The 23,695-nt window shown below is 40.5% G+C and overlaps 3 protein-coding genes and 1 long non-coding RNA gene across 7 annotated transcripts; 2 read left to right on the forward strand and 2 right to left on the reverse strand.

Moving 5' to 3' along the window:
* The first annotated feature begins 33 nt into the window (after positions 1–33).
* On the forward strand, positions 34–5,463 carry terf1 (telomeric repeat binding factor (NIMA-interacting) 1). Of its 3 annotated transcripts, XM_027023961.3 has the most exons (10): positions 41–320; positions 612–707; positions 797–924; positions 1,547–1,633; positions 1,740–1,889; positions 2,130–2,218; positions 2,341–2,379; positions 2,716–2,813; positions 3,169–3,263; positions 4,806–5,463. In XM_027023961.3, the coding sequence occupies exons 1-10, from the start codon at positions 131–133 to the stop codon at positions 4,965–4,967; spliced, it is 1,134 nt and encodes a 377-aa protein (XP_026879762.2). In that variant the 5' UTR covers positions 41–130; the 3' UTR covers positions 4,968–5,463. The 3 variants fall into 3 exon arrangements, with proteins under 3 accessions (XP_081576632.1, XP_026879763.2, XP_026879762.2); XM_081720506.1 differs by lacking the exon at positions 3,169–3,263 and having other exon boundaries at positions 34–320; XM_027023962.3 differs by lacking the exon at positions 2,341–2,379 and having other exon boundaries at positions 39–320.
* Positions 5,464–5,634: 171 nt separating this feature from the next.
* On the reverse strand, positions 5,635–10,708 carry sbspon (somatomedin B and thrombospondin type 1 domain containing). Its single transcript, XM_035526565.2, has 5 exons — positions 10,201–10,708; positions 8,392–8,586; positions 8,167–8,245; positions 7,415–7,591; positions 5,635–5,943 (listed from the first exon to the last, which is right to left on the reverse strand). Exons 1-5 carry the CDS (start codon positions 10,424–10,426, stop codon positions 5,826–5,828), a joined length of 795 nt encoding a protein of 264 aa, XP_035382458.1. The 5' UTR covers positions 10,427–10,708; the 3' UTR covers positions 5,635–5,825.
* Positions 10,709–14,917: 4,209 nt separating this feature from the next.
* LOC118241474 (uncharacterized) lies at positions 14,918–17,287 on the forward strand. Its single transcript, XR_004776101.1, has 2 exons — positions 14,918–14,969; positions 16,227–17,287. It is a non-coding gene; the product is annotated as an uncharacterized LOC118241474 (long non-coding RNA).
* A 1,121-nt stretch (positions 17,288–18,408) lies between these two features.
* LOC145659245 (islet cell autoantigen 1-like) lies at positions 18,409–21,071 on the reverse strand. 2 transcript variants are annotated; one of them, XM_081720534.1, is made up of 4 exons: positions 20,971–21,071; positions 20,369–20,553; positions 19,706–20,278; positions 18,409–18,651 (listed from the first exon to the last, which is right to left on the reverse strand). In XM_081720534.1, the coding sequence occupies exons 3-4, from the start codon at positions 19,919–19,921 to the stop codon at positions 18,613–18,615; spliced, it is 255 nt and encodes an 84-aa protein (XP_081576660.1). In that variant the 5' UTR covers positions 19,922–20,278; positions 20,369–20,553; positions 20,971–21,071; the 3' UTR covers positions 18,409–18,612. The 2 variants fall into 2 exon arrangements, with proteins under 2 accessions (XP_081576660.1, XP_081576654.1); XM_081720528.1 differs by having other exon boundaries at positions 18,409–18,680.
* Between the last annotated feature and the right edge of the window lie 2,624 nt (positions 21,072–23,695).

The raw sequence follows: 23,695 nt of genomic DNA on the forward strand, positions 1-23,695 counted from the left end.
TCCTCTGGTCTGTTGTTTCCTCCGTGCCGACAGATGTCGCTGTAGGCCACTACAGCACTGTCTACGAAACGGCGCGCGAAAGCTCGGTTTCTGTTTTGTTGTTGCTGGCTTAACTAGATATCGGTGCACAATGGACACAAACACCGCTGTGGAAAGCCAAGGGGTTATATCGAGCACTAGCGACGGCGGAAAATTAACATTTAGTGAGGTAGAATGCGTTACCAAGTCGTGGATTGTAGACTTCTACTTCTTGTCTCTGTGTCGTTACTATAAAGAAAAAAACGTTGCGAAGTTTAGCAAAACTTTAAGAGCTTTTGAAGGTAAAGTATATGACACTGAACACCTGGTTCAGTTAGTGACATTTGCCTTACATTTCTACCTTTACCCAGCTAGTAGCTTCTTAAACTTTATCCTAAATTAAGCAAGTTATATAGTTAACTGGCTCATTTAGTAAATGGTGTCATAAATCATAGTCTGCTATCTGATCCCTCAGACTAGCGAAGGATAGCTAGCCGAGTTTACCCACAAAGATGTCATGGATTGTGAACATGAGAGAAGCGTGTTGGGTTGTTTGCATTTTGTTTTAATCTAAAGACTGATGTCTTCTCCAGTGATCGTCGACGATGACTGCCATCTGCAGGATGTTCAGCAAACGAAGAGAACAATCTGTTGTTTCCTTTCTAGAATTACGGATGGGAAAAACTTGGGTAACCGCTTTACCCACCCCTAATCAAGGCTGAGCTGACACCCACATTTTACTCTAGATTGTCTACTAATTTTGTTTTGTGCTTCTCAGACGTGCACTATGACCCTAATAGCAGCATTACTCCACTGATGTCGGCCCTCCAAGTGTGGGAGTGCCTGAAGACTGCAGTGGCTGATACTAGCCTGCATGATAACGTCAGAGTCCTGCTGTTTGTTCAGGTGAGGCGTCAGGACTCTGTGGCAGCAGGCTTGTGTTCTTCACCTGGGTCATGCTGGCGTGTGTATTTAATATGTCATGGTAAAGCTTAGTCACTGCTTCTTCCAAGTAAACTTTCTGCATGTTTTAATGTCTGTTGAGGAAAAAAAAATCATTCACCAGTTTTGCACATTATCTCCTGCGCTACCTGTCACCTCCCTTGACCATTCCACGGCCACACTACAGGTGTTTCATGGGTGTTTTGATGACTCAAGGCATGTATTGCAATTGTAGAAACAATGAGCCTACCTATGAACAGACACAAGGCTTGAGCCAAGTGTGCAATGCATTTCACAGCTATAATAATCAGAAATATAATCACAAAGTGATATTTTAACCATTTTGACCAATGATGCATGCCTCGAAATGAGTGGATAAGAAACACCTGTAATATTCTAGTGTTCTAATGAGTTGCTAGTGGTCAAACAACCACAAATAGTATTAATTTTTAACGTTAGTGCGTTATTAATTTTTTAACTTAAAACTATACAGTATTTATTAGAGTCATATCTGATAAGCCAGAGATTTACATTTGTGGGAGGCTTTGTACTGACTGTCCTGTTGCTGTTGTTTTGTGTACTTTAGTCTGTGGGTGTGTGTTTGGAGATGGGGAAGGTGCAGCTAGCGGCAGAGACTCTAAAGTGGCTCGAAACGGAGACTGACTTACCACAGGTATTCAGCGTTCCCTCAATGGCATTACAGTTCAGTGACAACCAATGCTGAAAGTCTTACACATGGTGTCTTATTGTTTTAAGAAATCACATATTTTCTCTTACAGAAATTGCAGCGAAAACTGTCCACAGTTTTGAACAAGAAAGATGCCCATGATCAACTGCTAATGAGTTTCTCTTATAACCGTCTGATTGAGAGTGTCAGCACGTTCCTGGACATGTTTCTTGAGGAATATCCATCTGACTTTTTACTAAAGGTATTATGGTTGGCAACTGAAAATGTCTGATTGTTACCAGGGGAGGGCGATGTTGCCTAAAAATCACAAGTGCAAGGGAGTCTCTAAGGACGGAGTGATTTTTCTCTCTCTTTGAGTTTTTCCACAAAAAAAAAAAAATCACGCACAGTTTCCATGAAAGGCCACTGTGTCCCTTTTATGGTGTATTTAAGCATTAGAAATATAGCATGCCTTAATTAAGTAATTGATTTATTTATTTAGGCTGCATCACAAGTTGTCCAAGTTCGTCAGGAGAGATCAGAAAGGGAAGAATCCACACCAACTAGCCACACATCAGAAATTTCTGCAAAGTAGGATCATTTCTACATTTCCTCAGTCTTCTTTGATGAGCTGCTGTGAATAGTCATAAATAACATTTGTTGTGGTAAGCTTTTTTTTCTTTTTCTTTTGGCTTCATATTTTCTCTGTGAAGAATTGAGGAACAAATAATTTCATCCGAGTTAAATCTGAGGTGAGAGAAGAGATATTCAGGGATCTCCACATGTTTATTTGTGGTAGGCAGTATGCAATGGATACACCAAGCTCCTTTTTCTTCTGTTGTAGTTTTATTCCCTCTTGACTTAATTAAAAACACTAAATATGTGTTCTTAAGCCTCTTTCTTAGAGAGAAAGCACATTTACCTAAAGCATACTTACCCATAATTATTCAATAATTTCATTGTTTTTACTCCATCCTAGCATCTTCTAAACCTCCCAACTTTTTGTCTGAAGCTTCCTTATGAGTGTGGGGTAATTTAAGGGATTTTTTCAGCAAATTGAAGTCACTTTTTTATTATATGTCTCACAGACCCAAAAAGAAATTGTTCTCAACAAGATCTATTCATCCGTGGAAACCTGAGACTGCAAAGAAGTCCCTGTGTGTCCCTCGCAAAACGTCCAGATTAAGTGAGTCAGCACTCTGGTAAAATACTTGCCTGGCATCACTGCAGTTGGCAGGTCGCTTCATGCCATTGTGAAAAGGGAAAAAACAAACAAACACCTAGCTGTCCATTTTATAAACAGATAGCCTCTTTCAGAGGTTTAGCTAAGGCTACACTTGTATACGACTGCTTCATAGTTGTATGTTTTCTGCAAGATACTATCTTGAACAATTTCATATGGAAATATCACCCTAATTGGCCTGAATATTACCTAAATGATGAATTAATAATTTATTTTTATTTTTCAATTATTAATAGTAATACTTTGTCTCAAATGTAAGGTCACATGCTGAAAAAAGTTTTGATTTCAATCAAATTAGAAGTGTCCAGACTGAGTTTTAAAGACGAGCAGGGTTTGGCCAGCCTTCCTTCAGACAAGCAGGGTTTGGCAAGCCTTCAACACAGAGGAAAGCGGGTGAGTTCCTCTCCAGTGGAGGGCTGTGTCACTTCTTTGATATGTAACGTGTGAAGTGTCTTCACATTAGTCAAACCTGCTAGCCACTTGGCTATATATACCAATTATTTTAAAAGCTCTAAACATCCCACTGATTTTAGGTATAAGTAAAGCTTTTTTAGTGCATCATATCCTGGAATTAGTTAAATAAATAATTGCTGGTGCCTGATGTTAATAATTGCATCCTGATGTTAGTTTTACAGCTGAAAGAATGTAGCAGTGTTTTAGAAGATAAACTCAAATTTCAAATCTTAAAAAAAAAAGACAACATAACCACTTTTAACAAATGTATTTATTAGACCTACTTGAAGGATGAGTGACAATCACTTATATAGAAAGATAAACCTATTCCTCTCCATCCAGCTGTTCCTTACAAATAAAATATTATTTATTTTATTTTTTTACATTAATACATTTTTAAAATATATTAGAGTAAAAAGTTCAATCTTTGTGGGAATCTAGTCGAATACAGATTTCAACACAAATTTTGACCACTTCTCATCTATAATTCTGTCAGATTTAAACATGAATGAAGAAACGCATGCTTGTTGGCCTCTATTATTTGATTGTGTGTAACTCAAAGTTTAACTGTCAATCAGAGGAGCAGAAAAACTTAAGGAAACAAAACAATGTTGAACACGAACTATTTTAATCCAAAGTGTTTGATTTAGCATATAGTTGTACAGCTTGGGTGTTTTGTGTCAGAAATGATTGTCAACAAAAAATGTAAAACTGAGAAAGGGAAAAATGCTTAGCTGTGAGAAAGGCAGCCATATCTTCATTCAAGGGGGAAAATAGTAGACGTTTGAGTTTTTGTAGTTGCATTTCCCTGCACAAAACCTAGAAGTGATGTTACAGCACTTGTGGTTTAAGTCTAAGTACTGCTGTTGGCAGACAAAGAGAGACTTAAAGAGCTGGATGGAGTATGGTTGGAGCTTTAAAATGCTCAAGTGTGATTGATTACAGGGGTATTTTTGTGATCTTACATATATTTGTAAATATTCAGTTTCCTTTTCTTTTTGTAAATTTTTTTTTTTTCTTTATCTGCGTACATTTGCATATTTCGTCTTGGAGCACTGGGATTTAATAATGCATCCTTTTGCACCCTAACCTGAAGCAGACCGGACCATTATACACCACGCTACAGATTATATAGAGGGTAAACGTAATGTTTCTTTTCTGGCCATGAGCTTCTGTGAAGCAGTCTAGCTGGTTGTGGTTGTGTGTAAGGCATGTACATAATTAAGTGTTACATGTGAGAAGGTGGACTCCATAAAGAATGGTCAAAGCGATGCAAAAACAGCTGTACAATGATGACTTCAGAAAGCAAATGGCAACATGAAAGGAAATGCAAAATTCAGGCATTTAGGGATTTTTGAAATCCTGGCCGGACAGGAAAAAGGCTGTATGATCGCCCTAGCTTTAAACACCATATTTTGTTTCTCTCAGTAGTTCACTTGTATTTGTGCAGCAATTAACCATTGAGTGTTGTGCTTCCTTTAGATGTGGACTTGGGAAGAAGACAGGCACCTGAGAGCTGGGGTGAAGGCTTATGGTGAGGGAAAATGGGCCAAAATCCTGGAGCAGTTTGAATTTCCAGAGCGCACCAGCGTCATGCTTAAGGACAGGTGGAGAACCCTTAAGAAAAATGGAAAGGACTTCTGAGGTTATCTGAACTCTCCGTGACTTTCAAGCAACAGCCCGTGGTAGCTAGCCAAATGTTTTTGCTTACAATAACAGGAAAGATTAAGTGGAGTAAGTTATTGACCATAAAGACGCAAGCTGTCCGAGCATCTTATGCAGTTACTCCACACACCTGCTTAACCTACTGTGACACATCCTCAACATTAATCGTGTTTCAGTAGCCTGAAATTTCATGTTGGTGTGCCATTTGGAAATAAGAATTGGAGCAAAGATTCTGTTTTTAGTTTATCTACATTTGTATAATTGTTTCTAAATGCCTGCAGGAATCGAATGTTTATCAGTTTGAATAATTCCTTTGAAAAGAGAAAACCGGGGGCTACAGTTCTATTATTCATGTTTGTTTCAATTCTTGTATTCTTGCATCAACAAATATAGGTAGGTTTATATGGTGACTCCTGATCCAGTCAAATGTAGTGTGTTTTGGGAAACCTAATTAAACTTGACATGCTTCTCTTTAGATGAGTTTGGTGTTTAATTTTTCTTTTAAAATTACTTTTGACCCGATTGTGCTTTGAGTTGCCACTTCATTGCAGTCACATGTTGACTAAACAGTCTACCATCATAAGGTGGTATTGTCAAAAGGTAGTTTTATATATGTATAGTAGTTAAATGCAGAGTTAATGTGAAATGCAGTTTGGAAAGTTTTTAATACAAACCTTTTCACTTTAAATGCCATTATTAACAAATGATGGCAAACAAAAATGAGTGAAAATTTATTACACAAGTAAAATTTAAATTTTCTGAAAAGCATCTCAGTCTCTCTCTATGGGTGTTTTAATGTGTATCTGTTCAAGTCATAGATAGTATATACAGTCTGGTTTAAATGAAGATGAAGCTGTGTACGAGTGGGCAGGAGCAGAGTGTCAGCCTCTTCACCCTCTTCCATGTGCCTCTGCACTGGGGCCTGTCCACTGCCTGCCACCACATGACCTCAGCCCTGTGGGGAGAATGTAAACTGGTACCAATCAGGGATCCTCAGGGTTCAGATTGAAGCAAAATTAGAACAGGCCCTGGTAGGGAGGGCAGTCTGAGTGAGTGATGCAGTGAAGTACATAAGGTTTCCAGAGAAACAGGATGTTTCAGATAGCCTTCACAAGTCATGTGAGCAAAGTGGTTCGGAATATACACTATATTGCCAAAAGTATTTGCTCACCCATCCAATTAATTGAATTCAGGTGTTCCAATCACTTCCATGGCCACAGGTGTATAAAACCAAGCACCTAGGTATGCAGACTGCTTCTACTAATATTTGTGAAAGAATGGGTCACTCTCAGGAGCTCAGTGAATTTCAGCATGGTACTGTGATACGATGCCATCTGTGCAACACGTCCAATCATGAAATTTCCTTGCTACTAAATATTCAGTGGTGTTATAACGAACTGAAAGCGATTGGGAATGACAGCAACTCAGCCATGAAGTGGTAGGCCATGTAAAGTGACAGCAGAGTCAGTGGATACTGAGCCACATAGTGTGCAGAGGTCGTCAACTTTCTGCAGAGTCAATCGCTGCAGACCTCCAAACCTAATGTGGCCTTCAGATTAGTTTATGAACAGTGCATAGCAAACTTCATGGAATGGGTTTCCAAGGCCGGGGAGCTGCATCCTTACATCACCACGTGCAATGCAAAGCATTGGATGCAGTGGTATAAAGCACACCGCCACTGACTCTAGAGCAGTGGAGACGTGTTCTCTGGAGTGACGAATTATGCTTCTCCATCTGGCAATCCGATGGACATGTCTGGTTTTGGCAGTACTTGTCTGACTGCATTGTTCCAAGTGTAAAGTTTGGTGGAGGGGGGGATTATGGTGTGGGGTTGTTTTTCAGGATTTGGGCTCAGCCCCTCAGTGAAAGGAACTGTTGATGCTTCAGCATACCAAGAGATTTTGGACAATTTCATGCTCCTAACTTTGTGGGAACAGTTTTGGGATGGCCCTTTCCTGTTCCAACATGCCTGCGCACCAGTGCACAAAGTCATGTCCATAAAGACATGGATGAGCGAGTTTGGTGTGGAAGGACTTGACTGGCCTGCACAGAGTCCTGATCTCAACCCGATAGAACACCTTTGGGATAAGTTAGAGTGGAGACTGCGAGCCAGGCCTTCTCGTCCAACATCAGTATCTGACCTCACAAATGTGCTTCTGAAAGAATGGTCAAAAATTCCCATAAACACACTCCTAAACCTTGTGGAAAGCCTTCCCACAAGAGTTGAAGCTGTTATAGCTGGAAAGGGTGGGCCGACATCATGTTAAACCCTATGGATTAAGATTGGGATGTCACTCAAATTCATATGCGTGCAAAGGCAGACGAGCGAATACTTTTGGCAATGTATATATAGCTCAACATTTTATTTATTTATATATATATATATATATATATATATAATATCTATATGAAGCACTTTGTATCACCTGTCTGCAGAGCCTCCATCTCCTTGGCAACCGTGGCTGTGATTACTCATGGCTGGAGGCTGGCAGGCTACACATACGATGAAGCCCTCTCTGATGTACTGCATCCAACGCATATGGGGCTTGTTCTCCACCATACACTGTGCAGTCAAGGACTCCACCTTAAACTCTACACAAAACCTGAAGAGGAAGGAGCAGGAAGAAAAACTGGGCTCACTGCAGGTTCATGCTGCACACACTGGCTGATAATTTGGTGCGCAGAGGCTTATGTCATAGAGGCTCCTTAGAATTGCAGTATGAAGGTAAATATACACGGTTTGCTCAGGCCAGTCTACAGTAAAAGAATGAGGTGTGTTTACAGATATAGCAATGAATAAAGATGTCAGGATCAAAGGATGACTGTCAGATGCCATGTGTATCTATGTTAGTCTGGGACATTCACCGTTCATGACCATGTGAAACTTAAATCAATGCAAGGGTGGTTTTTTAAGACTATTCTCTAGTGCCTTTTAAAATAACCTAATACAACATGCAATTGTATCGGAAAGTGTGGTGTACCTGCTGAAAGTGTATGATCTAATTGTAAGTAAAAAGTTAACTGAAATAGTGGCTTGGAAAAATTAATTGTTTTCATGTAGCTTCATTTGTAGGTGCATCTTGCTGCTGCTGTTTGTTTTAGATGGCGTGTGTGTGTGTGTGCTTCTCGTGGATCCACACAGTGTGTCTGTGTTTGTCTAGTCTGCAGAGACACAAACCCTAAGACCAGTTGAGTTCCGTGTGAGCCGTATACTGCTCTGCCTTTACTGAACTCCAGTGCTGTAATCAGTGCTGGACCTGGAATTAAATCAAAAATGTTCCAGTTTTCACTCTCTCTCAATAGAACCAGCGATGCTAGGGAATGAAGTGTGTGTTGAAAGTGAAACGCAAAGCAGTGGACTCTCAGTACTAGCTCCGGCAGTCCTCTACACACAGTCTGGTACCTTGCGTGTGAGCACAGGGTTGGCCCTGCCAGTCATGGTACTCCATACAGCCTGCCCTCTGCTCCAGTGCTGGGCACGGCTGCCCACTGTTCTGCGCCGTCCTCTCCACGCTGCGACTACGAATGCGGTAGAAGGGCTGACACAGCTGCAAACAGCCACTCCAGGGAGTCCACTGGCTGACCACGCATGGCTGGGCTGTGGACACACACGGCGAAAGAGCCTGCACATGTACACCTGGCCATAGGAAAGTTATAAGTTGTCTGTGTTTTCAGTATTGACAATGAATATGAATGAGATGTGAACAGAACAAAGGTATTAAATCAGACATACCTATCAGACTTTCCTTGATTAAATAAAGTTATGTAACACTCCCAACAGTTCCCTATTGTTAAGACTCGTAACTCTCTCTGCCTTGGAGGGAATTTTTCATATTAGGTGGTTTTATATATAGACTGAACATTTTGGCTTCCTTCACAACATTACTAAGATGTTTTGCAACCACACAGCAATAATTAAATCATGCAACAATAAAGACGTCATCTTCTTTGTTGAGATGAGGAGCTCATTTAAACCAGCAAGTCATAGATTTTAGGGGAGTTTGCTACTTCAGTTTTTTTTTCTTTCTCTCCATTGGAACCGTGTAACATCAGCAACTGTTTATACTGAGATATTTAAAAATGCCTCTTTCTCAAGAGTCTGACCTAGACAGTGAAGGAAGATCAAATGAGACTTGTATATTTGGGGAAAAGGTTATTAGATATGGCAGTAAAGATTAGATATGTCACCTAAAGACTTGGTGTTTGAGATACACCAGTATGGAACAAACAAAACAAACATAGATATTTAAAACAGCAGAAAATGGGTGCAAATGCTTCATATGTGCCAATGTTGCCATTTAGTATCCAAAGTAAAGTATAAATGCTTTCACACATTTGCATATGCTTAGCCATTGCAGTTACATTACAGTTATCTAGGTATGACCTACATACATTTTTCTTTGTTCTTCTGAACAGTATGACAAAAAAGACAAAAGACCACCAAACAGTGCAGCTGAAAAAAACTCCCTGCAACTAATCATTTATATTAAATAATTATATGTTAATTAATGAAACAATTTATCGTCATACATACAACACTTCAAACAAGGACAAAGTTTTCTCTTAAAGCTACATATCCTTTTTAATATCGTATGTGAATACCAAATGTAAACGTCAAAAGAAATCTCATGAGGATATTGCTTTTTGTTTATGAATTGATTACATCTGAAAAATGTACTAATAGTGTGTGTGTATGGGCAAGAATTAATGCTCTGTCAGTTTATCCTACAAGAGCGATCATTTGTTTTAAAGCCAACACATAATAACTTTAAAAATGGACAGCAGTTTATTTAAAAAAGGACCTTAATAGTCATAACTCCATGTTATGCTCTGAGATTGTATATTACAAAGAATCAATCAGATTCATTCATACTTTCAAAGAGCAGCATTACTATAATTATGGAGTTGACTTTGAATGGGCGCTCAAGCAAAACTGCATGCTTTGAGGCTGTGTGCTCTTCTATGAAGGCCCTGTGCTGTCAGCTAAATAAGACATTTAAAAAGTGCACAGTATATCATGAAAGGATGCATATGAATATCGTGCATGATAGTTTAATCACTGTAAAACTGATCACTCAGAAATCTGAAATGGCTTTCTTAAGAAATCTTTAAGGATCATCTGCCAGTCCTGTTAATGCACCTTTTTCTTAAATTTTATCAAGTGGATGAACTGCAAATCTGCAAATACAGATGATTCCAGGGTTTTACTTACCAGTGCATTCAGCTGGGTAGTCAAAGCAGCAGTCCTTAGCCCTCACGCAATTCTCATCACAGTAACACGTCCCATAAACATGATCACTCCTCCAGTCCAGTGATGAGCAGGTGAGATCATTGCCTTGGCAGCACTTCCCTGAGCAACCCCCCTCTGCAAAGTGGTTTATCCCAAACACGGCAGCCACAAGCAGCCAAACAGCCTGTCTCACAGTCAACCCACCCATAATGCCCCTACACACAGGTCCTGTCACTACAGAATGGTCAGAGACATGCAGGAGGAGCCCAGCTGAATCGTTCCCTAATTTACGTGGCCAATCTGTCTGTTTGTACAGTGAAACACATTTACAGACTCCAGCTGAAGAAAAGGGCCTTTTTGCAGTGCTGCGAGGGGAACAGTATCTGGCCAACCGAGATCGTCCATGGGAACTCTCTCAGTCAAAGCCTGCACCACCCGTTCCTCACAGAGATCACAGAGGGAGGGACGATCAGAGAGGTGGAGAATTCTTGGCTGAATGTGTAGGTAGGTTAGGGGGTGGGTGTGTGTGTGTGTGTGTGTGTGTGTGTGTGTGTGTACATGCGTGCGCGCGCGTGTGTGATCTCTCCCTTGTTCCCTTCTCTCTGCCCTGGTGCACGACATCAAACTGAGATCAGTGCCCTGCTGTCTCCTGCTTGAAGAAGGCAGAGAAACAGAGGGAGGAATGTGAGTCTGGCCCCGATCCAGCTTAGATTAGACTGTAAGACTGCCCTGTAAACAAAAGCCAAATCCAATTCAGCACTGAAGACTGGAAGTGTTTTGGTGTAAATGTGTTGTTTGTGATTTCTCTAAATAATTTTAACCAGTTAAATGTTTCGGATGTTTCTTCATCATGATATCTTAAATTAGATTTAGTTGTTCTCTAATTTATGGACTAGAAATAGCAAGTGTTCCACAATGCATCTCCATAAACCTTTGCTTTTATGTGTAAATAAAATGTAACTGTTTACACGGGAAAAAAGTTTGTTCTTCCAACAGAAGTGAAATGGTGCCTGTTGAATAGAATCAGATCTTACAATACACACCATGTCTTCAGCAGAGCAGGGGTTGTGGTTTTGAACACTTGTATTCTAAATATTTGAGAAAATCACGTGTGTTCTAATGCACCACTACTTCTGGAATACTGGACCCCCTTTTTCAGTTTCTTGTCAGCTGCAGGACTCAGCAGGACTTTGCCCACCTGAGCATTTCTGTTCTCAGGCAGAATTGAGCCTGAACATTTCTGTGCTCTGGGACTACAGAAGTGAGTCTGACCTTTTCTCTGCTCTGGGATTACAGAACTGAGCCTGAACATCACTGAGCTCTGGTACTACAGACCTGGGCTTGAACATCACTGTGCTCTGTTCCTCAGTGTCATTTACTTCAGGTCTGCTAGGAAGCTTGTGCTAAGACCAAAGTCACACAAAGCGTCCTTCTGTCTCAGGGCTTCTGCTTCAGTTCTACCCAGCAAAGCTGCTAGCGCCTTTAAGAAATTCAACTTACAACTCTAAATGACTCTCCACTACATCTACTAAATAATGCTGGATACTGAGAGCCCCCAAACTCAAGCCAACAGAAATTCACTCAAAATCTGCACTAAAACGTCTGTCTTTGTCAACACACTCACCTAACTGAATCAGTTTTGCTTTATCTCTTTTTCTGTTATTTCTTTTTTTGGTTTGAGTGTCACCCTTTAACTAACTGAGCCAAAGAAACTGTAGTGGTCTCTTAGTACAAAACCTGCTGGGTAAGAATTATCTCAGTAGAGAACACTTTTTAAATCACTTCTAGGCAGAACTATGGTGCCATAATATGCCTGTCAATTAACTATAAAAGCTGTGGTATGATAATGGGTACAGCTACAGTAGATGAACTTAGTGAAGTGGCCATATACTGTGTGGGCTGTAAGGGCTCAGAAGGGCTTTCTTTATACACTGTTTGAAATTGTACATGCTAGTGCATTTTTTGCACCTAAAGCTAGGCACTTATGAATCTGAGGTGATGTACACTGCCAACTACTCTCTAGGGTCACACATTGTTGATTTAAAATGTTTTAACTATACTTGGAAAGGCTGGTAACAGAAACTTAGACAGATGCTTTAACCATCAAAAAGCTGCAAATTACAGCAGGCTTTAAAGAAGTAGGAACTAAGAATGATAAGGTTTGTAACTGCATTTTCACAGTTTTGAGGATATGAGTACCTGGGATGTTGATTTCAGTGTTTAGAGATGTTATGAGACACTGAAAAGCGTCTCATAACATGAACACTGAGCCTGTGGAACATTAGATATGACTGTTCTTTCAATCTCTATATGCTGCCTTTGGGCAAAATTATACAGAAGAGCAGTATTGATTATCATTGACACAGATATATCTGGCTCTCTCACCAGATGATTACAGGTCAATAGACTCACTGTGTCAGTGTCTGGATCACAAAAATAATTGAATGAGCCAAAATCTCTGACAATTATATAAGTAAAAAACAGAGATCACTGTGTTTGGAAACAAAAAGAACATTTCTATTACTGAACACATTAATTCTCGTGCTCTAAAAACCATAGACCAAGTCTTGGCATTCTATTGGACTCAGATTTCATCTTCACTAGTCATATCAAAGCCGTCACCAAAACAGCTTTCTATCCATCTCAAAAATATAGCCAGAATTAAGGGTCAGATGTCCCAACAAGATCTAGAGAAGCTCATTTATGCTTTTATCTCCAGTAGGGTGGACTATGGACTGAGAGAAGACTGTCATCCTCTCAGAGATTGAGAGAAGACTGGTATTCTCTCAGGGACTGAGAGAAGACTGTGTTAATAGGTCTGTTTCAGGGACTGAATAAAATCCAAACTCCTCTCAGGGATTGAGAGTTAACTGTTTTTTGTTTTTTTGCTACAGCAATCTGTAATTATGTACTCTTTTTCCTTCACTGTATTCTTAAATTATTTTTCCTTGTTTTAATTTCATGTCTTATTTTTTTTAACTATCTCTGAAATAGTCTTTCTGAGGTACTAGATCTCCAGAATGTTCTAATGCATTTATTTGTGTTTGTCATTTTTTCTATTCTATTTTAATTATATATCTGTTTACTTTTATTCTCCTATATCTGTTCTCATTTTCTCATTGAGTGACTGGAGTGTATGAAAGGTGTGCTATAAAACTTGCCTTGCTTTGTGCTTTACTGATCTGGTGAATGTATGATCTGGTGAATCACATACTCATTTCAGTTCTTACTCTATTTTCACAAAAGAGAAACTATTTTAGACTTGAAACAATTTAGACATTATGAGGGAGAATAAAACATGACGGTGAGGTTAATTGGATACTCTAAATTATCCTTGTGTGAATGTTCTTGTGCCTGACTCAGTCCCCCAGTGGGCTGGGGTTTCTGGTTGAGGGTACACGGTGGGTGACTGGCTGCTGCTTCTCATCAGGGTGTTAGAGTTTAATGAAGAAATAATTTTGTTTAATGAAGAAATAACACAAGATGTGAGAGAATGACACAAGATGTGCAGTATAAGATAGTCCACAGTCAAACATCTGACTGTCCAGTACAATAGGAACGGCTATGGAGTAGGTCCATTTCATAGTGTTTGCACTGAATTTAAGCCTCATAAAAAGACAAACAACCCCTCACGTGGTGGTTAGACAGAGCTGTGTATGTTTGTTTATGCCTATAGGATGACAAGTAAAAAAAAAAGAAGGAAAGAACATTTTACAAACTGAAGGTTGCCTTTTTGACAGAACATCAGGCACTATGTGAATTAAATATTGTTCGTTTTTGTGTGTGCTTTGTAAACCTGAGCAAGTCCCTGTATAATTGGAAATATCAGCTAGCAAGTACAGTATTTCTTCTGGACAAAGTTCATTGCTATGTGTAATCTTACACTTATATAGTTTGACAAACACAGTGTTACTGGGTACACATTATAAAACTTCTGTCAGTGTAATTTATATTAAATGTGCCCAACTGCGAGTATTAATAAATGACTGACAGATAGTTGATTGGAACTGAATCTAATGCTGCATCTTTGTTATGTAGAAAGAACAAAATATGCAGAGAGACATAGACATGAGAAGAGAAAGTGTTGTGGGCAAGGCACTGCACAGGGACTGAAACAGTCATTCCTGTCCCAGTTCCACGGACTGGACCACACAACATGGAGCAGGACCAGAGAGATTTAGTGTATCCAAGAGAACACATACGCGCACTGTTAGAAAGCCTCTGTAGGGCAGGAGGCGCTGGAGACTAGAGCACTAGAGTTTCTAAATCTACATGACTCCTGAGCCATAGTAAGCCATTTAACATAAGACAAATGTCACAAAACAATAACAAATGAGTAAATGTTAAATTGATCATATAGCAATGTACCCAGAGCTATAACATAGTGTCCAATAATTTAGCTAGCAAGTTTAGTTAACTACATTTACGCAATAGCATTGCTTAGTTAGCCATCTTTCTGATAAACAATCTTTTCAAATATCCATCCATCTCTATATACATATTCGAATAAAATTTCACATACACACGGTCGTAGTCACAATACATATTTGGGGGGACGTGTACCGAGATGCTCAAAATGTACCCCCCCCCAATATACAGCGGGAAAAATACATTGATTCCACTCACTATCTTTGACAGCTCCTAACATTGCGCAATGTTCCCATCTGTTGTTGAGACCCTTATTATTGTAACACCGTAACAACATATCAGCACTGCTGACTAACTAACGTCTCTGACCAGCAGGAAAAAAGGTAACGTTAAAGTCAATACATCATTTTGCGCTGAAATTGTAATTGTATAAATAAATAATTTTTGACTAAAATGTATCAGTAATTCTATGTAGTGGAAACAAACATTTTCTTTGGATGAAAATGGGCCAGTTTGCGAATACTAACTATAACGTGCGGTGGCCCGAGTGCCGCAGGGCGAGAGGCAGGACGCACAGGCTGCACCGACTGGGACGAACATTTATTTACATTTAACATGAAACACTAATGGCGCTCGCAAGAATCACTCACGATTAATACAAACAATAAACGATTAACATTAAACACGTACGGTGATCACTAATACAAAGATCACTTACTATGTTACGTCGACGATAACCAACACCTTGCACTCTTCGCCACGGGCTTATATACATTTAGACAGACGAGGTGCAGGTGTGTGCAGGTGTGGTTACAAACAGCCCTCCGACTGTACGTGGCGGGCCCAAAGACTCTAACTCAATCTACCATCACTACTGACGTTAGCTCTCATAACCTAGCTAAGGTAACTGGAAAGTTAATTAGCCACACATTCATGAAGCATCCATTAATGGTCACGGGCAAATTCAACTAACAGTAATGTTTTATATTTCATTTCGTACCCGGTCATTAACCTGCATCGGGTCGACTGCAATGGTATGTACATTAAATATTTTACTGTATTTGTAACGGTGAGCGGTAAGGAGGCGGACGCATGTGCGGAGAAGAGCGAGATTTATTGGGGGCAAATCCAGAGTCATAGAGCCAATACGGAGATTACGGGGATACATTATAACCAGGCAAACAAGGGAAGCAGACTATGAAACAAAACAGGCGAACATAAACGAAGGCTTTGATACACAGACGAGCTTTCAGACATCCACCAAACACAATGAACAGCAAAAACAGAGGGCATCAGACAGTGTTTAAATGCATGAACTTAACAAGGTAGAAACGATGGACAGGTGTGAGCAATCAAACGAGGGGCGGAGAAAATGAAACTACGGCATGGAACTAAAATACACAAGACAAGAAAAACAAGAAACAGAAGCTGTGAGGACTAATCGTGACAGTATTTTTTAATTAAAGCGCTAAGTTGAAAGAAAACATTTAATATAATGGAAATCTGTTTGTTAGATTTGCCAAAAGTACACATACTGCTGTCAAAAAACAGATCACATGACTGATTTCAATTCAAAACCAGGCAGTAAGAGCTGCAATCCTGCAACAGTGGAAGCCTAAGGAATTTTTTTCTTTCCTCAGTGTGCAGATCAAGTCTGCGAGAATGTGCTCAGTCGGGTGTCCCTCTGACTCCTGCTGAGACGGCACCAGAAGAAATCACTGGACCTCAGCCCCCCCCACCTTCATCAACAGTGAGGAAGAGGATGAAGGTCACCTACCTCCCTCACCTTTCCCAGAAAGCTCCCAGCATCCGGGTGAAGTCCTGAGAGAGGATGTGGAGGAACAGGGTGAAGAGAATGAGTGATGATGATGATGATGATGACGACTGGACTCCTCAGGACACGATGTTGCACGTCTTTGGCCAGAGCCATTTGACCATTCAACTTCCAGAAGCTTCCACTCAGTTTGTCACTGATCTAGCTCTGGACAGCCTGAGAACACTCATGGACCCTGTGCACGAATATCTGCGTAGGAACAGGACAAACAGAAACACACAGATGAATCCGTGCACTGTTGGACTTCCAGGAGAGGCACCATCAACTAGCCCTACCTGCGCAGGCAACAGCTCCGGTGTGTCAAATCCTTCTCAAGAAGAAGACGACGAAGTGAGGCTCATTTGCGCCATTCGGAGCGCCCAAGCAAATCAGCCCACGAGCCGCCCGACGTCTCCTGGGCCCTTTGACTGCATGGTGCCCGAATATGGCAGGGACCACCCTCTGCCATGAAGGCTTGGAGGGCCGATGCATGGGGTGCCAGCTTCGGGGCAGCAGGGGAGAACTACACACCTGGATGGTATCCAATTTACCATACTCCACCATCTACTGATGCCTCCAGGCCATCAAACACGGATTTAGCGGCGACGGCACAGACTGAACATGCTCAGCACAGCTCCGGGCCTGAAAACACTCCCAGAGATCCTGATGAGGTCAGAGCTCACAGCTCCAGTGCTGCTCCTGCCGTGGGCCAGAGCGGCAGAAGCCAGAGGGAGCAAAGTAGGTCCAGGAAGAGGAGCAGAGAGGCGAACTCCCCGAGCTCCTCTCACAGTTCAGAGAGCGAGAGCAGCCCCAGCAAGATGAGACGAGAGAATGAACAGGAATGACAAGTCACTTCTCTCAAGCAATAATAATAAACGCTTATGCTTACATTTTAGTAGCTTGTGTTTTATTGGTTGTTTGATGGTCCAGCTCATTTTTTATGCTAAAAATATAATATATTTTTATAAATATAAAATTACCTGATACATGCTAATCTGGGATATATATTATTATTTATTATTATTATTATTATTATTATTATTATTATTTAACTTAACATTATATTATTTAACTTATTTTTGATGATCTTGAGAAATCTTTAGCATAAACTAAAATATATCTAAATATCTTGTATGCATATTTTTCCCCGCAATTTTTAAAACTGTTGATCCAGCACATATTTCATTCAAACTATAATCTGTATAGACTTCCAACACACAGTGCCAGCTGTTACCATCTCTTAAAAAGTAATACTTGATATTGACTCAGTGTGGTAGTGTATAGAATTCTGCTGAAAAGCTGCAACAAAGTCAAAGGAGCTCAGCAAATCAGTTGGAGGCCAATCTGTTCCCCTGAAAAACTACCCCAGCACCAAATCAATTCAGTTCTTCATGGCACATAGCAGATTGTTTTGTACCTGACTCAGTATAGCATGCAGAATGTAATGTCATTCAGATAATGAGGGCTCAAGGAAACAGTGTGAGAATTCTAGTATGAAACAGCTGACACTTCCCACTTCCTAACAACGGAAGGCTTTGATGTTCCATGACAGCCTGCACGCTGACAGCTAGATCTCAGGCCCAGTGGTGTTCCTGGTGGAATACTCGCACGCCAGCAGTGTTTACCTTCAGTTTAAGGGGACATGGACAGCATCTACGAGTGGATAAAGCAGGCCAAGCCATGCATGTGTTGGTAAGCCATCAACTATAACTATGTGCAGTGGACAAGTCACATGCTAGGGTAAGGGTTAGAAAACACCTACCTGACTCAGCACGCCTGTGGGTGTCGGCGAATATATGGAATATATTGAGAGCACGCACCTATAGAATGTAGACTTCAGAGAGTACATGATTCCCTGAGTATTGTCTTATAAAGTAAAGGCAAATTCCCAGCAGACAACATGTCCTGTCACTCAGGAATTTTGTGTTCTTGGTCCAGTACCTGCAGCCCAAACCCTGCTATAGGAAAGGTGCTTTGTTATAAAACACACATGCGTACATTGAACTGAGAATGTCTTCAGCCCTGTGTTTATTAAAACAGCATATCACTGGAACTGGGAAGGCAGCGTCCCTTATTTGGCCTCTACAGTCACGCTGGCTTCGGCTTCTTCACTTCTGACCTTCGAGTGTTTTTTCGTGAGTATGTGCGAGAGCAGATTACAGTGGCTGGCTCCCTGGAGGTCCACCTTCTGACACACGTCCTTCTTCAGTTTGTCAAAAGGTCGTCTTGGTAAAGCGCACCTGAGCCTGGACCTGCGGACAGCAAAGCAGCGTCCGACTGGCTGAAAGTGACACTTTGAAGCTGCCGACTGACAATAAGGAATCATTGAAGAAACAATAGTAGAACAGGAAAGATTCCTACTTTACATTCTAAAAATAGCTACAAAAATGTTTAAACTCACTACTCGTATGATAGCTCTACAGATAACACTGTACTCAGACAGGAGATCCCATATAACCCCCTTTGAACAACTACTTCACAAGCAAAATGAATAAAAAATCATGATCTAATACCTTTGTAATTAAAAAAAACCAAACAAACAAACATATGACTATATACAGAGATCTAAATACTAATTCAGCTGTGGACCCCAGTGGCTGAAGATATTATGGATGGCTAACATGACTAGACGCTGCTGGTGTCCGGCATACTGAGGACAGTTTCTGAGTCAGCTCCTCTGCAAGCTACATTGTCTGTACATATATGTGTTCTAAAAATTTATATACAATTTGTAATTGTTTCAGCACATGTGACACATGTAACGCTTGGAGTTAGTCATATTTAAAAGTTATACTTTAACCCAGATTACCAGAGAACTTTGGAACTAGAAGAGAGTGACCTTTGAAGCACGTGGAGGAGACACTGGTCAGACTCAAGTAATCTTGCCGATTTATTCACTACGTGATATAGGCCTGCTCTTGGAATCTTGCAGAATGTTCATACATGAACTCTAGAAAACATCCAAAGCTTTCAGATGCGTTACTTAAAGAAATGAAAACAAGGACAATATAAGAGCCAAGTCCAGTAGTCTCTGTAATGTACAGCAAAAACAAAAAAAAACCTCTTCTTACGTAAACGCAACTTAAAGGGACAGTACAAAAATTACTGACCATTACACACACCACTACCTTCTTATCGGGGAGCCTTCTTGATATGAAACTTTTATTAAGCATTTTTTATCCTGTATGAGCCATGCATTCTCTTGAATCTGGATTCTCTGGATTCTCAGTGAACAAGCCTGGGTCAAAATGTCTTCAGCGAGCACAATTCCACTTAACTCATCATAATCCTGTTAGGCAGGCTGACCTTGCGGAACTTTTCCATGTGGTTATGCGTGTCAGGATCCAACTCCTGGTACACGTCTTTCATGCAGAGCAGGGCGCCACGGTACTCCGTCCTAGACTGCTCCTTCCGGTTCACAGTCAGCCAGGTGTGTGAGATGGCCCGGTAGCAGAATGTGTCCACCTCCTGATACAGGCGACACAATGGCGTGTGCACTGCCGGTCTGCCACAAGGAGGCATATGTGAGGGCGAAGCCTCATCATCATATCATGTTTAGGGAAAGTGTTAAAGAAGCAATTTGTAGGGATATCTGTCAAGCAATGGTACTCAGTCTCATAATTGAACATGTACGCCAATTGAGTACATCTACTGGATGGGATTTCCCTGTAAAACAGCAGGACCTGAAAGCTACTTGAGTACTACTACTTGAGAATTATGCTTGGCTAGTCTCTTTACTGAGTGTACTCAGTGGAACTGCGCTTGGTGGAATGTTTTTGCTCGAGCAGCATACGGAGAGCAATTACGGCAGATCCTTCTCTGGTACTGTTCTATCACTTTGAGGAGTTCCATGCATGTCCTCTGCACCGAGGGGAACACCTAGAGTGGTCAAAACAAATACAAAACACAGACCTATGAATGTTTAAGAAGTCATGAACCTTACAGTTCGGTCTAAAATACATCGCTTACTTTTAGCCGAATCCACTGTTGGTCCGTTTGAGCATTAATACTTGTATCCTGACCTCAAGTTTGCATCAAGGTCTGCATCTGAGGTGACATCGTGCTAATCTTCTTTCTTTCCTGTGGCTTTGATTAGCATTTGTTTGGTTTTCCAGTATTTCTGCTGGAACTTGTTCTCCACGGAGGAGTCTTGGCTTTGAACAAAGCGACCAAAATATTCACGAGAGAGCACACTGCCAAAGTGCGAGCATTACTGCTAAATTAAATAACACAATTTCCTAGTCGGTAGTACTGCTACTATATTATTATGAATACGTACTAGTTTCCCCCATCTACGTTTTCCAAACACTTGAAAAAGAAGAATAAAACAAACACGCTGATAAATAAATACTGTTTTAACATGACAAGTGCACTACAGTGTGTAATTCTATATCATTGGCAGTAGCTACAAATGACTAATAAATTAATAGGCTATAATACAAAGATGTATTTCGCCAACGGTAGATTTGCAGTACGCCTTAGCCCCTTTATGCGCTAGCAGTTTTAAGCTCATTTTTGAACGATTTGTACTTGTTCATTTTAACACTAGGTATCTGAAATTGTACACATACCACAATGATCATTCAGGATTCAAATTGAAGTAGACACTTGGGACAAGACATCCATTCACATCCAGCCTTATTTGTCCATCATTTAGGTTCCATTTGAGCTCATCTAATACAGATGAAAATGTCAACAAAAAATAAAACGCCTTTGATTTTTGAGGTGTATAATGTGTCTATTGATGCTTCACTCACACTCTACATTTCTTGATTCACCAGGGTCTTGTGTAATAAATTGAACAATTTTGAGCATATACATGAAATGATTAAGTAGCTACATAATGTTTTCCACTAGGTATCCACTAGGTGACTTCTCTGAAGTGTCCAAAAACCTCTCCAAATGCACACCAAGTCATTAATCACTATACATCAAGTTTGCATGTTTATTTTTGCTAAAACATCACTGTAAGCTACTTTAGCAAGTTCCACAATAATACTGGCTTCATAGCATCATTAGGGGAAAATGTCAGCTAAAATAATGTTACTATACTATAATATTCTACTATAACCTCCCTTTAGACCAAGTCGCTTTAGAACAACTGCACTGAGCAAAAACTCAACCTGTGGAGTTCATACAACCTTATCCGCATTAGAGAGAGATGCAAGGCCTTAGACACCATATGGGGGGTGAACAACACATCCAATATTGAGATAAGATCAAAATGTTGAGATAAGATCAAAATGTACATTGATTCCACTCACTATCTTTGCGCAATGTTTGGAAAAAAGATAACGTTAAAGTCAATACATCATTTTGCGCTGAAATTGTAATTGTATAAATAAATAATATTTGAGTAAAATGTATCAGTAATTCTATGTAGTGGAAACAAACATTTTTTGGTGAAAATGGGCCAATTTGCGAATACTAACTAAATCTTCCATCACTACTGACGTTAGCTCTCATAACCTAGCTAAGGTAACTGGAAAGTTAATTAGCCACACATTCATGAAGCATCCACTAATGGTCACAGTCAACTTCAACTAACGGTAATGTTTTATATTTCATTATATTTGTTAGAAATCCCACGTGAAGTCTCAGTAATGTATCAGTCATAGTAGTGATGCATGTGAACATGTAGAGTAGCAGCTTTAATTTACTGTATATTCGTATAATATCATGTGTAGTTGTACCTGCTTATGATAAATGGCAATGGTTAGTGTCAGTTTGAAAAAGTTAAAATAGATTTCTATTAGTCATCTTTTGTCAGCTTTCATCCACAGTAAGTCATGAGTAAGGGGGAGGGTGACAATGACATGCAGAGGTTTTTTGGGCAACTTCAGAAAATAGAGAAGTAAGCTGTGAGAGAATGAGTACTAGTCAGATGATATAAGTACAGAAGAGTTCAAGAATTGAGTCAATGTTTCCTGACATTTACCAGTCAGATAAGAAATTGTCTGTAATCCATTCACGAGCATCATGGCAAGAAATATCAGTTGCTTACTGATAATATTTTTCCATGTTCACTCTGGTTCATTCAAAGTAGAGAGAGAGGGAGAGTATAAAGATGCTGACAGGTGAGGGAGAGAAGGAGCAAATATTGATGGTTTAGACCAAGTAATGACATCACAACAGTCTCATCCTAATGTTAATTTAAGATATTTAAATATCTTAAATATCTTAAATATTCCAACTTTAGATGGTGATTACGATAATAATAAATTGAAAATAAACATTAACCATAAAGAAAAGCCCTAATTTTAAATAAAAACCTCAATTTCCTAAACCTTGGTCACAATATCCAGACTTGTCTTCATATAACAATATATAGATTACATAGATTTCTGGTTATATGAATATGCTTTATTAGTCCCATATATATAAGAGACTAATAAAGCATATATATATATATATATATATATAGAGGCCTTTTTCCATCAAGCACAGGTCCACCTGTTCCCAGGACTGCACTCTTCTGGGTGGAGATCTCAAAAGTTTTTTCTGGGATCTGCCGGAGCCACAGTCCGTAGTGCTCTGATAACCATGGCAACCATGGTTGCCTTCATTCTCCACATAGTTTCTAGCTCTTCTTTCAGCCCATGGTATTTCTCGAGCTTTTCATGTTCCTTGTTCCTGATGTTGCTATCATTTGGAATTGCCACATCTATCAGTACAGCCCTCTTCTGTTGTTTATCCACCACTACACTAGCCAGTTGATTAGCCATTACCATTTTGTCTGTCTGTATCTGGAAGTCCTACAGAATCTTAGCATGGTCATTTTCCACCACCTTTGGGGGTGTATCGCACTTAGATCTTGGAACTTCCAGTTTGTACTTGGCACAGATTTTCCTGTATACTATGCCAGCCACTTGTTTATGGCATTCCTACAATTCATACTTGTAGCAGTATGCTGCTCGTAACATGCGGGGGAGAGACATTCCCTGACGACAAACCCTCCCTAGGGGCACAGTTTCCGACGCTTCCCCTTCCGGGATAGCAAACTCCAGGCTGCTGTACACACACACACACACACACAGTACGGCCATGCCCGGTGCCCACCCAGCACCTCCGACCCGGTTCCAGCCGTGCTCCTCCCCCGAACGGTCCTCCTTCTCCCAGGCGCTCCGAGGCTTTGGGTGAACCCCTCCAGTCCTACTGGCGGGTCCATGGAAGGGAAGGGACTCGGGCTTCAGCCCTGCCCTCCGGAGATCCTGCTGGCTCCACCCAACCGCCCTCTTTATGGTCCTTGTGGGGCACATCGGTGCTCCTCAGCCCAGGCCCAGTAGCCTCAGGCCC

Source organism: Electrophorus electricus, chromosome 1 (genome assembly GCF_041902795.1).
Source record: "Electrophorus electricus isolate QZ-2024a chromosome 1, ASM4190279v1, whole genome shotgun sequence".
Taxonomy (NCBI): domain Eukaryota; kingdom Metazoa; phylum Chordata; class Actinopteri; order Gymnotiformes; family Gymnotidae; genus Electrophorus; species Electrophorus electricus.